The sequence below is a fragment of the Coturnix japonica genome, chromosome 6, assembly GCF_054131305.1.
Source record: "Coturnix japonica strain WE chromosome 6, WE-NBRP24, whole genome shotgun sequence".
NCBI lineage: Eukaryota > Metazoa > Chordata > Aves > Galliformes > Phasianidae > Coturnix > Coturnix japonica.
This window is the reverse complement of record NC_140668.1, coordinates 4619929-4632981: the sequence shown is the minus strand read 5'-3', so window position 1 is coordinate 4632981 and position 13053 is coordinate 4619929. Positions and strand designations below refer to the sequence as shown.

The 13053-nt window shown below is 47.4% G+C and overlaps 1 protein-coding gene and 2 long non-coding RNA genes across 4 annotated transcripts; all 3 read right to left on the bottom strand.

Moving 5' to 3' along the window:
* Positions 1-495: 495 nt before the first annotated feature.
* LOC146760265 (uncharacterized) lies at positions 496-2542 on the bottom strand. Its single transcript, XR_014947408.1, has 3 exons — positions 2439-2542; positions 1699-2168; positions 496-1369 (listed from the first exon to the last, which is right to left on the bottom strand). It is a non-coding gene; the product is annotated as an uncharacterized LOC146760265 (long non-coding RNA).
* Positions 2543-5389: 2847 nt separating this feature from the next.
* On the bottom strand, positions 5390-9424 carry LOC146760264 (uncharacterized). 2 transcript variants are annotated; one of them, XR_014947396.1, is made up of 4 exons: positions 9169-9424; positions 8273-8462; positions 6061-6142; positions 5413-5464 (listed from the first exon to the last, which is right to left on the bottom strand). It is a non-coding gene; the product is annotated as an uncharacterized LOC146760264 (long non-coding RNA). The 2 variants fall into 2 exon arrangements; XR_014947395.1 differs by lacking the exon at positions 9169-9424 and having other exon boundaries at positions 5390-5464; positions 8273-8727.
* A 743-nt stretch (positions 9425-10167) lies between these two features.
* LOC146760263 (obscurin-like protein 1) lies at positions 10168-11317 on the bottom strand. Its single transcript, XM_085551396.1, has 2 exons — positions 10984-11317; positions 10168-10340 (listed from the first exon to the last, which is right to left on the bottom strand). Exons 1-2 carry the CDS (start codon positions 11231-11233, stop codon positions 10168-10170), a joined length of 423 nt encoding a protein of 140 aa, XP_085407522.1. The 5' UTR covers positions 11234-11317.
* Between the last annotated feature and the right edge of the window lie 1736 nt (positions 11318-13053).

Here is a 13053-nt window from a genome sequence, read left to right as displayed (position 1 = left end):
CTGCATTCGTATGTACCATCCCACCTGCCCCCGTGTTCTTGAGAACTCCACAACTCCAACAGAAGATATTCTCATATTTAAATGCCTTTTGGCTTACCCCTACAGTAACTTTCTCCATGATTTTTAGTGCAACTTTTTCACCAGTAAGAAGATGCCGCCCGAGTTTTACCTTGGCAAAACCACCTACAAATCAAAACACAGATGCTTAAAGTTGAGTGTGAATTCTTCTCTAATATAATATTACAATTTCCAACTGGTTTAAAAAACGAATTCCAAATTTATACAAATGAAACCTGACTTAGAGAACTGACAAGAGCTGTTAATCTATTCTCAGATTAATTCTAGAGTGGTGAGACAGACTGTTAGGCGTGCTGTTTCTGTACAAAGATGACACTTACCCGTTCCAACTGTTTCATGGAATTCCTAGTACTTGAGAATTTCCTCGTAGTCACTGACAGACATCCTGAATGTGCAAGAACTGAAGATCCTCCAAGCACGTGCAATGAGGAAGTGCCAGCAGTGTTCACATCCTACTTAGGACATATTCTTAGAGGCAGAAGGGACACTCGTGGCAGATCCAGCAATGCTCATCTTCTCACCAACGTGCATCCCACTCTCACCCAGCAACAACAAAACACAGTGCATGAAGCTGGCTTCACTTAGGTTAACAATATGGAACATCCCTCAGGGCTTTGTGCCACAGAGCAGTAGCAGGGCTGGACTACAGCTTGAGGAAGCAGTGGAAGCCTTTCCCTGTATGGTTACAGTGTCCCTGCACGCATCCCACAGCCAGAGCATTGCAAGCTGAGCTGCCTTGATGTTTCTTGTACTCATCCCAATCTCTGCGAATGAAAACTCAGAATTCAGTCAAGGCGTTGATTGAGCACGAGCGTGCCTTTATTCAATAGGAAAAAGGAGGGGGTGTGAGGTCTGGAGGAAAGATGGGACTCATTCTCTGTTGTCTGACGAGAGTGTCTCAGAAGTCGTGCTGTTGCCCGGAGCCTGGGACTCTTGGCCTGATTCTACCTCCCCCTCCAAGATGTTTGGCTTCTCCTCTGTAATGCTGACCTGAGCCTGCATGGTTGTGCTGCTGTCGGGGCACTCGTGCTGTGCTTGGGCTGGGCTGTCCTCGAAAGGCACTCGGTTCAGGCTGGTGCCTGAGGAGTCTGGCAGGCTCAGGTCAGCAGCTTCAGCAGGTATGGGATGAACGAGAGCTTCAACGATGATGGCATTCTTCTCTTTATAACTGATGTTATACGGAAGGCTTTCATCTGAACTGCAGCATCCTGTGCTTAGTAACAGTTCTTCATTGATGGAATCACAGGAAGCTGCATCGTAACATGCCCGGTGTCTTGGAGATATACAAAGGCTCGGGTCACAAAGGAAGGAGTAGATGCACAGCAGTTAGTGTCAAAGTTTCACAAGATGAATCATGAAACAGGTTCTTGACATTTGGCTATGCAGTGATGGTGGGCAGAAGCAAATAGGCTTCTAGCAACAGTGTCACTGCCTTGAAAGTGATCCTCGTGCAGGTCCAGCTCTTGTGTTGACAAGAGACTCATTTGGGAAAGACAGGGGTCAACTGAAGATGTCAGGCACAGGCTTGAATGCCAGAAGGATGTACAAGCCCACTGAAAGCATGAATTCTACCTGTGTTGCTGACAAGCAGTGTTTTGAAAGCTGGATTTGCATGCTTACCTGCCAGGACCAAGACTTCAGCTTCAGAGGGCTCCCTGGCACTGCTCTGCAGTTGGCGTTTGGCCACAGGGGAAGGTTTGCCCAGGCAGAAGCAGGAACGCCAACTGCCAGCTGCTGACTCTGCCCTCTTACTGGGAGAACTCATTCTGCAGAGAAAACAGAGCATGCTGTCAGTCATGGTGCAGGGTGAGGGAAGAGCTGCACCGAACCCTTGCCAATAGTTGCCTGTTCCTGTCAATGCCTGGTTTCTGCTGAAACACAGCTTAGAAAAGCGCTCTGTTTCAAACAGCAAAGGATGCTTCCATTCCTACAGCTCAGCCCTCAAGTCCTGTTGGCTAAATACCTCTCAACGATGTCAAGCAGGGACATGGATCCCGAGAATGTTGGAGGCTCCGGCTGCTTCGCTCTCCTGGGGCAGGCCTTCAACGGGCAACGAAGGCAGGAGATGAACTTGCCCCGTTTCTTTGGCTCTGTGCAACAAAACAAAGAAACAAGTTCATTTCAGGCTTGGCTCGGTTGGACGAGGCCAAGTGCAACGCATTCAACAGAACACGTAACAACAGAAAGCATGTTCCCAACAAGGACACACAAGAACGGATTTTCCCCATCCCTGGAGGTGCCCAAGGAGCTTAATGCAGTTCTCTTTCTAAGCTTGCTCAACTCGGGCATTAATGAACCCCCTGAAAGCCACGTTCAGACCCCATTTTACTAACCCGCATTGTCAAATGTAAAATACGCACCTGGCTTTGGCAACGAATGTAGGATGGACTCGGGCAGTTTTCCCCTGATGAGTTCCACGCACTCACCAGGGAAAAAACCAACCTGTAATAAGAACAAAAAGACAGGTGGGCATTAGCCCAAGCCCAGAGCCAAAGGGAAGGTCCTCTGACACCGACACAGGGCAACTGTTTGCATCCAGAAGCCATCCTGTGCAGGCAGAGCAGCTCCAACCGGAGATTCTAGATACTACTGAAGCTGTGCTCTCTAGTCAAAAATGTGTGCCTACCTCAAAGCCACGCTTGCCTCTCCACCAGGGGCTCATCTCCTTTGGTGGCATATCAACAATGCACACGATGTCTCCAACCTGCAAAAGATTGAAACATCAATCCCAGCTTCAGCACAGCTAAAACAAAAGCCTTCTTCTACGACACAAAATATGAGAGTATTCCCGAGGCGTTCATACTCTATACTACTCTCTGTGCACAACAACAAGGAACGCCTGGAACTGCTTACCTCCAGAGAGAGCTCATCCGGCCCCTGGGTGACGTGGCTCCTAATAACATGGGCTGCCGCAATCGCTGGTACGTTTAAAGATGACATAGCACGCACCAGCTGCGGCTTCCGCATGTTATCAGCCTGCAAAACAGAGCACAGGCCGTGGTCAGGAGCTGAGGACAAATCAGGAGGATTTCAAGGTGAGGAGCACATCTGCAGAGAAAGCTGCAGCAAATGCGCTCTATCCTTATCAGGAGCACTTGAGAAGGAGCTGCACGTCTCATCACAGTTATTTCCCTTCCTGGTGTGCATTGCTAGGCCATGCAAAGATGCATCTCTCTCTACCCAGACTCATCAGCAATGGCACTGGCGCAGACAGCTGGCCAGGCCCTTTTTGGCCCATTCTTTCCTGCAGGAGAGTACATCTGCAGCTCCTTCTAATGGTTCAACACAGGGAACAAAGACCGGCCAGAGCTTCATACTGTACCTCCGTCACCGCCACCTCAGGCTCACGGCTGATCTCACTGCACGCAGCACCCATAACAGCAAGTGTGAAGAGCTGGAACAGAGCAGAAACACACTTCTGTTTTCTCTATTCACACAGCACAGTATGGACAGACTTCTTCAGAGCTACCCGCCCATACCATGTGGCAAAACCATGTGGGGGGACAAATCATGGCACGTACCTGGCAGTGAGATCACCTCAAGCTATCTGCAGCAGTTGTCGCTTTGCTTGGATGGAATGAGAGCAAAAGCTGCACCGAGGCAGTGGGCGGAGGGTGAGGAGAGGAGAGAGAAAGAGCAGGTCAGTGAGCAGGGCTAAGACATCCATGGAATAACACACACAGCACAACCGTCCCATCCACTTGCTGCAAGACATGCTGAGTCTCAGGCTATGTGATGCCTGTCCGCCCAGCAACTTTACAATGCTTCCACTACTGAGCAAAGACAATGGAAGAAGCACGGGACAGGTGCCAACTTTACGGATACCCCCTTTGGAACGTGTGTACCAGGGGAACATTATGTCTGATGGTCAAGAGTAAGCAATACGGTGCTGTGAGCTCAAACAGCCAGCAGTTCTCAACACCTCACTGCCCACCCACCCATCCCACGCCAGCTCAGCTTACCTACAAGCTGCTGCACACGACGGTGAGAAGAAAAAGGCAATAAAGGCACTGACTGACAACACTGACTGGCACTAACTGACCGGCACTAACTGACCGGCACTAACTGACCGGCACTAACTGACCGGCACTAACTGACCGGCACTAACTGACCGGCACTAACTGACCGGCACTAACTGACCGGCACTAACTGACCGGCACTAACTGACCGGCACTAACTGACCGGCACTAACTGACCGGCACTAACTGACCGGCACTAACTGACCGGCACTAACTGACCGGCACTAACTGACCGGCACTAACTGACCGGCACTAACTGACCGGCACTAACTGACCGGCACTAACTGACCGGCACTAACTGACCGGCACTAACTGACCGGCACTAACTGACCGGCACTAACTGACCGGCACTAACTGACCGGCACTAACTGACCGGCACTAACTGACCGGCACTAACTGACCGGCACTAACTGACCGGCACTAACTGACCGGCACTAACTGACCGGCACTAACTGACCGGCACTAACTGACCGGCACTAACTGACCGGCACTAACTGACCGGCACTAACTGACCGGCACTAACTGACCGGCACTAACTGACCGGCACTAACTGACCGGCACTAACTGACCGGCACTAACTGACCGGCACTAACTGACCGGCACTAACTGACCGGCACTAACTGACGGCACTAACTGACGGCACTAACTGACGGCACTAACTGACGGCACTAACTGACGGCACTAACTGACGGCACTAACTGACGGCACTAACTGACGGCACTAACTGACGGCACTAACTGACGGCACTAACTGACGGCACTAACTGACGGCACTAACTGACGGCACTAACTAACTGACGGCACTCCGACCACTAGCTCACCGACAAAGGAACACAGAACGCACCGCTCCTCCCCTCATTCCAGCCGCTTATGACATCACCTACGGCCAACAGCCTGGTCCACCATGACCCCCCACAAGGCGGGGAGCCAAGACCACGTGGTCACATCTGATTCCAACACGGCACCACAACATTCCAGGACTCAGTGTGGGCTTGGAATTCTATCCTGGTGTGGCAGCGCAATGGGAGGTGTTAGGGCACAGCTTAAGAGCTGACAGACAACGGACGTTTCCAAAGGAGGGTGCCAGATTAACTCTCAGCATTCTCTTGCGGGGCTCTTAGGAATGCTTCAAACCCATTTTCACTGCCTAGCTCATTTCTAGAAAGTCCAGTTGAGAAATGCTCACTTTGTCTGGGGAACGCCTCTATGCATCATGAATGAAAAATAAAATAAAATGGGCACGCGACCCTATGAAACTTACCTCTCTGCTCTTGCTGTCAGCCAGACACCTCAGATGAGCATGACGTGTCCCTGCTCCTGAATGAAGATCCACCCAAGTCTGTGTTCCTCTCTGCTCCATCTCTGGGTCTAAAAGAAACACAGACAGAGATGATTACAAGATCCTTTGTGCAGATGAAAGCACAGAGTGCACACGAATTCTCTTTAGCAAGAACTACTACTTGAGAATGCATAGAATCCACACATAAATTTACTTTCTCTTTAACCCTTTTTCCTTTGTACATGATTCCACTATTTATACCCTCAATTAATGATTCATACTGCACATGATGTTATGATGTAGAATATTGACAGCAACAGCACAAAACTATGACAGAATCCACAGACAGTTTTTTGAGAGGTAGTATGAAAGATGAACAGAAAGGAAATAGATTCATTAAAATAACCTTGTTAATCCTCTCCCCGTCAAAAAAGGAAGACTTCTGGGCACTGTTACCAGCAGCTCCTAGAACACCTTGCACCACAAACTGCGGCACATACATTTTCTTCCCACAGGTCCCTCACCTCCCTCATTAGTGTCAGATTCACTCAGGTTAAAATACATGGATCAGAACAGCCATTCAGTTCTGCTTAGGCAGGATCCCACCGCCGGGATGTCTCCCAGTCCCATTCCCTGCTTTTCCCAGCACCAGTTGGGGAAAGGAACAGCAACTGACATCACCTACCCAGACTTCTGCAGGGCCTTCCATTTGGTCTCACATCACAGCGAGAAGCAGGAGAGCTCTCGTGGTACAAGAGAGTGGTGGGCTGGAGAAATAAAGGCTGCCTCTAAGATGGTGCTTCAAACAACATGTGGAACTGGACATGAGACATGAAAGACAGGGCTACATGCCCCAAAAGGGGGGAAGTTCCAGTTGCTGCAAGCCATCGAGGTAACCAATAGAGGGGCCCTGACTACAGCCTGGGCGGGGAAAGGGACAATAGAGTATACTGGGCTGTGTGGATTAGGTGGCCTGGCACATCTCAACCACAGAAATATAAAGCCTTGGTGGACACTGGCGCACAATGCACCCTAATGCCCTCAAGTCACCAAGGGACACAACCAATATAGATCCATGGAGTGACTGGGGGTTCCCAAGAATTGACTATGTTGGAGGCCAAAATAAGCCTCAATGGTAAAAACTGGCAAAAACACCCTACTGTGACTGGTCCAGAGGCTCCATGTATTTTGGGTATTGATGACCTTAGGATGAGATATTTTAAGGATCCCAAGGGCTATCGATGGGCCTTTGGGATAGCTGCTGTTAACACAAACTGTGTTAAGCAGCTGTCAGCTTTACCTGGTCTGTCAGATGATCCTTCTGCTGTGGGGTTGCTCCAGGTAAAAGACCAAGTGGTACCAATTGCCACCAAAGTGGTACAAGACAGCAGTTCCGCACCAATAGGGACACATTGCTCCTCATTCACAAGCTAATTCGCCAATTAGAGAATCAGGGATTGATTAGCAAAACTCACTCGCCTTTTAACAGCCCCATATGGCCAGTGCGTAAAGCCAATGGAGAATGGAGGCTGACGCTGGATTACCGTGGCCTGAATGAATTCACACCTCCATTGAGTGCTGCTGTACCAGACATGATAGAACTCCAGTATGAACTGGAGTCAAAAGAAGCAAGGTGGTTTGCCATCATTGACATTGCTAATGCCTACTTTTCCATCCCATTGGCTGCAAAATGTAGGTCACAGTTTGCTTTTACCTGGAGAGCTGTTCAGTACACCTGGAACTGTTTACCTCAAGGGTGGAAGCACAGCCCAACCATTTCCATTGGTTGATCCAAGCTGTCTTGGAACAGGGTAATGCTCCCGAACACTTGCAGTATATTGATGATATTGTCATGTGGGGCCATACAGCAGCAGAGGTTTTCAAGAAAGGAAAACAGATAATCCAAATTCTTTTGCAAGCTGGTTTTCCCATTAAGCGCAGCAAGGTGAAGGGGCCTGCCCAGGAAATCCAGTTTTTAGGTGTAAAACGGCAAGATGGGCATCGACACATCCCAGCAGATGTGACTGACAAAATCACTGCTATGTCTCCGCCCACCAACAAGACAGAGACCCAATCTTTTCTGGGAGTAGTGGGCTTTTGGAGAATGCATGTCCCAAACTACAGCCACATAGTGAGCCCCCTCTATCAGGTAACGTGGAAGAAGAATAATTTCTCATGGGGTCCTAAGCAGCAGCAGGCTTTTGAGCAGATAAAACAAGAGATAGCCCATGCCGTGGCCTTGGGGCCAGTACGGACGGGACAGGATGTGAAAAACATAATCTACACTGCTGCTGGAGAAAAAGGTCCCACTTGGAGTTTGTGGCAAAGAGCTTCAGGAGAGACCCAAGGCCGACCCCTGGGATTTTGGAGTCGAGCATATAAAGGGTCTGAGGAGCGCTATGCTTAAACTGAGAAGGAGATCTTAGCCGTGTATGAGGGGGTTCGGGCTGCTTCTGAAGTAGCTGGGACTGAGGTTCAGCTCCTTCTAGCACCTCGCTTGCCTGTGGCCGCCCTGTCACGAACACAGGTAAATTTTTGTTTAAACCGTGACAACTACCCAGAATGCTGCATCAGGGAATTTTTGCCTAGAACTTTAGAGAACTATTTTTAACTCAGAAAGGTCAGAGATAGAAAGTTCACACTGATTTCTGGGTCACCAGCCTCACCGTACATCAGCATTTTTGGTTTTTAAATGATACATAAAGTTCTCAATGGCACTGCTCTAGTTGGTAGTTCTTTCCCTTTCCATGCAGCTCGCTCTGTGCATGGCTTGTGAACCGCTATTCAGGCCAGACAGCTGCAGCCCCAAAGACCTGCCATAAATGTACAAATTCTACCAGGATAATGTCTTGGGAGTGGAGAAACAGGATGCGCAGTCATATGGCTCTCACACATACCTTGTACAACCAGCTTGGCTCTGGACTGGGCATCACCAATGTCACAGGTGTACACGTCACTGTCACTTTTCTCCAGATTTTTTATGCTCAGCTGCAGGTCTCGTCCTTTCTGTGCCATCTCGTATTTCCTGCCAGGCCTGAGCTCAGCAATGCCTTTCCTCCATATGACGGTGTATGAGCATTTCTCGCACTGAAATGAAAAAATTGTAGTTCCACTTTCTTCAGTTTTCAGATCTGAAAGTTCCTTGATAAAGTAATTAGGTTTTTCTGGAAGGAAAAGAGGGGGATGAGGGTGTGGGACAAAGGGATTTGTTACCCGAACAAGTCTCAAGCATACAGAGGTGTACTGAATCTCCTTTGCCCTCACTTCTAGAACATCACATAGAGATGCAAAGAATCTAAGAAGTCCACAGAGTCCACCCATTTACATAGGCTTGATCATTCCAGAAGATATCTGGAAAGTTTAATACCATTATACATGCGCTGGTAGGATCTCATCTGATAAACTGCATATAGTTTTGATTACACATATTCAATATAGACTAATTCAGATTGCCATATTTTCTTGGCTCACTAACACCCAAGATCATAGAATCATAGAATGATCACAGAATCATAGAATGGCCTGGGTTGAAAAGGACCTCAAAGATCATCTAGTTTTAAAGCCCCTGCCAAGGGGTCACCAACCACCAGACCAGGCTGTCCAGATCCACATCACACTGGAGAATCATTCAGTTTCCAGATTATTTTAAGGAAAAGACTTTAATCCATCATATTTTCTGAAAACTAAGAACTGATCCCGCTCAAGGAAACAGAAGAGAAAAACATCACCCACAGGCTGCAGATATTTACCTCGACTTCTCTACATGCCATCCCCAGTGTGCTTTTCAACTCACCTTGCAGTAACCCTGGCTTTTGTTTCATAGTCCTCTGTCTCACAGGTGTACTCCCCGCTGTCCTTGGCGGTAGAGTCATGGATGATCAGAATGGCCCCAGTTCCCTCCAGCTGCAAGTCGTACTTCTGGCTTTTTCTGATTGCTTTGCCATCCTTGTACCACCTGATGTTCACATCTGGTTTCGACAGCTCACGGCTCAGGCTGATGTCCTGCCCTGCTGCTGCTGTCTTATCCTCCAGCTGTTTTGTTACCTCAGTAGGTTTTTCTGAAAGAAAACATTGCTTTTTGAGTAACATACACTTAGGGTAGGATGCCTCTCTCAAAATACACGCATCTACATGCTGGAGATAAGTTAGAGAGGCACTTGCAACAGACGCCATCCTACAGCCAGCAGTAATCTGCAAAGTACAGACAATAGAATTCCAGGCAGCATTTATTCTCTCTTAAATCTACCCAATTGAGGATGATGAACCATGTCTGAAAACTGCCTCTTCCTTCTCTCCACTCATCACACTGGGAGCCTCAGATGATGCTCTCAGATGCACATGTTCTAGATAGGAATTTGTTGTACAGCTAGATGATGTGAAGGCCATCCCTTCAGCTTATACTTAGAGGATATTTGCTCCCACAGTTCCCTCAACAGATCATTCCTGATTTACTGTTAATGGAACAAGCTGTAGTGAGATGCCCATTTCCAACACTACCCCAGTGCTTTGGGTAGTTCTCACATTTGTGTCAAATGGTTCCTCCTTTTACTTATTTTTAAGAGAAATTCTCAGTGCTTCGAGGTTCAAGTAGAAGGTTGCTATTCACTTTAACCATATTATGAGTTAGCTCTCATGACAATCTTATCAGAAGACAGTTGAAGGAATCAGACCCCAGAATCTCTCCCATCTCATTACCTTTCACAGACAGAGAGGCTTTGGAGGTTAGACCACAGGCAATAAAAACGACTTCCCCAGAGTCAGTAGGAGTCACACTTTTGATAAGGAGAGTCTCTTACCAACCCACGTTAGAAGCTTTAAATCGCCCACCACTTTCCACTCTGCTTCCATTCAGTGTCCACTTGAACTCATCAATGCTTTCATGGGACAGAATGCATTCAAAAGTGCCATCTTCTACCTCCTGGATTTCAGTGTTTTTCAGCCGTTTGCTAATGCCAATATTCAGCTCTGGAAGATAAGAGATAGGTTAGTATGAGGTTTAGATGGAGAAAAGGCATTCGTGACCAATGTGAGTAGCAGTACTGGTGTTTGAACTCAGGATTTACAGATCATGGCTGCGTTCCTCACTGATGTATTCTCTAAGACATTCTCCTCTCAGAATTACCAGAAAGCTATAAAAAAAAGAGACGTGAATCTCTTGGCTTTGCTCTGGAAGAACTACAAGGAGAGCAGCTCAGTCCATGGAGCACAATGAAGATTCAATGAGCTACAGAGGGAAAAACCTAACAGAGAGGACAACTCTAGGAAGCTGGGTGAGAAAAAGGGTTTTGCCTATGACAAGAAATTAACTGTTTCTATTAGCTCTTTTGTTACCATCCTACCCCTACTGGTGTTCAAACCATTTCTCCATTTTAGGGATGTTTAGAAAGGAAACATTTCCAGGACATTCTTGACATGTTTGGTGATTTTCATGGCAAAAGGAGATACATTTACATCAAAAGCAATGGGAATTTTCCAGACATCACTGCGCTACATTGCAGTAATACACTTCTATTGTAGAAACTATTAAGGCTCGTGGGGGAATAGGTGTAAGACATAGTGACCACACTGAATGTGCTTTCAGCACTCCTTTACTTTCCACAGTACTTACCCTGAACGCTGACCTTTGACTTGGCAACATCAGTGCCAATATCACAGGTATAGAAACCTGCATCTGGCTTCTCGAGGTCATGGAGAAGGAGACATAGGGTCTTCCCAGACTGTACCAGCTCATACTTGTTGCCAGAAGTGAGCACATCACCGTCCTTTTTCCTCACTGGTTTGACCTTCTCTTTAGAGACTTCACATTCCAATTTAATCACACCCCGCTCCTCACCAAAAACATCATCCAAGGACTTCATGAAGACAGCAGGCTTCTCTGCAATTAAACAGCCAAAACAGAACAACGTGATACAGAAGTTGAGACATTTCCAGTTGCTTTCAGCTTTTTAAGGAGAGATCAATAAATCTTTACCAGTACTGACAACACCAATATAGAACCTAAAGCGGTTTCATGTCTCTTGACAGAATGCGCTTTAAGGAATTCTGAACTAATCAGTAGGAGAATACAGGGAACAGGAGGGACAGCCTGCATTGCTGTGGGTGGGACTGATATCATATGAAGTTATTGGGATGCAGCTCTTCTAAAGCTGGAGAGCTGGCATTGCCCTCACATGGAGCAGAGCTCATACAGCAGGCCACAGGATTAAGAGGATAAGCTGCTGAACACTTTTGATTTTCCTCTTTTATTGACTCCTTTTATCTATCTTCTATTTCACACATCAGATGTTTATACTGGGGAAAAAACATCCACCAAATGCAAAGGAAAGGAGAAAGAGGAAATCCTTCAAACTCTGAGCGCATAGAATAAAAGAGCTTAATTGCTGGGGAGAGCAGATTAGAATCACGGTATCCTTAGAATTGGAAGAGACCCTTAAAGGCCATCTAGCCCAGCTCCCCTGCAATAAACAGGGACATTCACAGCTAGATCAGGTTGTTCACAGCCTGGTCATTAGTCATTCCAGAGGCAAAACACACACTGAATGATCTCTCCCAGCAGTCATATATCCTTGGGGCAACAGCATTGACACTGCATGTTACTGAAGCAGTAATAGAAATTGCTCTTGTAACTCTCCTTGTGTTAAGTAAAACGATGATAAAAAGCAATGGAATGCTTTGGCAGGACACCAAAACCATCCTCCTTCGTTGATATCTGCTGCAATGGAACCTTCCACTGGAAGAAAGCCCCTGATGACTTGTCACCCCAGAGAGGTGAGCTTTAGAAGCAGGACTGCTGCACTGAATGAACTGGAGCTCCTTAGCATCTCTTGCATCCAGGAGGGCTGTGATCAGACCCACCTCTCACCTTCAGGCGCGCTTTCTGACACCTTGTCTGACTTCACTGTCACTGTGCCAGCATCCTCAGGCTTAACCTGCTTCATTGTCAGTGTGCAGCAATTGCCAGCGTTCTTGATGTCATTGTAATTGTTGGTGTAAAGGAGGTTGCCATTCAGGAACCATTCCACGTCCTCGTCATCATGGGACAGCTCGCAGGAGAAGACAGCAGAGCTCTCTTCTTCAATTTCCACATCCTGCAGGTGCTTCGTCACTTCTACATTGCGGGCTGTGGGGAAACAAGGTGAACTGTTACCACTGTTACTATAAAGCATACTGGGATGTGGTAGAATGGTTAGACTAGATGATCTTTGTGTAATCTTCTCAGTGAAGATTATACATTTATAAAGTTAGCAGGAGAGAACGGCAGAAATCAACCTCAAGAAGAGAAATCTGAGGTGAAATAGGACATGGAAGAGGCCACCCTCCCTGCTCATACCTTCAGCTGTCAGCGTGGCCTCAGTCTCTGCAATTCCCGCCTTGCACTTGTACACACCAGCATCATCGGGCTTCAGCATCAGAATCTTGAGCTCTGCTGAATGCTTATCCCTCTTGATCTTGTACTTCTCAGAGGGCTCGATGGGTGTGTGGCCCTTGAACCATTTCACAACCTTTGGAGAAGGCCTGAAGTCACAGGACAGGATGACAGAATGACATTCAAAAGCTGTCTTGTCCTCCAACTTCCTGGTGATTTGTATATGGTAATCTGAAAAGCAGGGGTGGAAGAGAAGAAAGGATGAGGACAATTGGAAGAAGAGGAAAGTCTCTTGTGTGTATTCCATCCCAA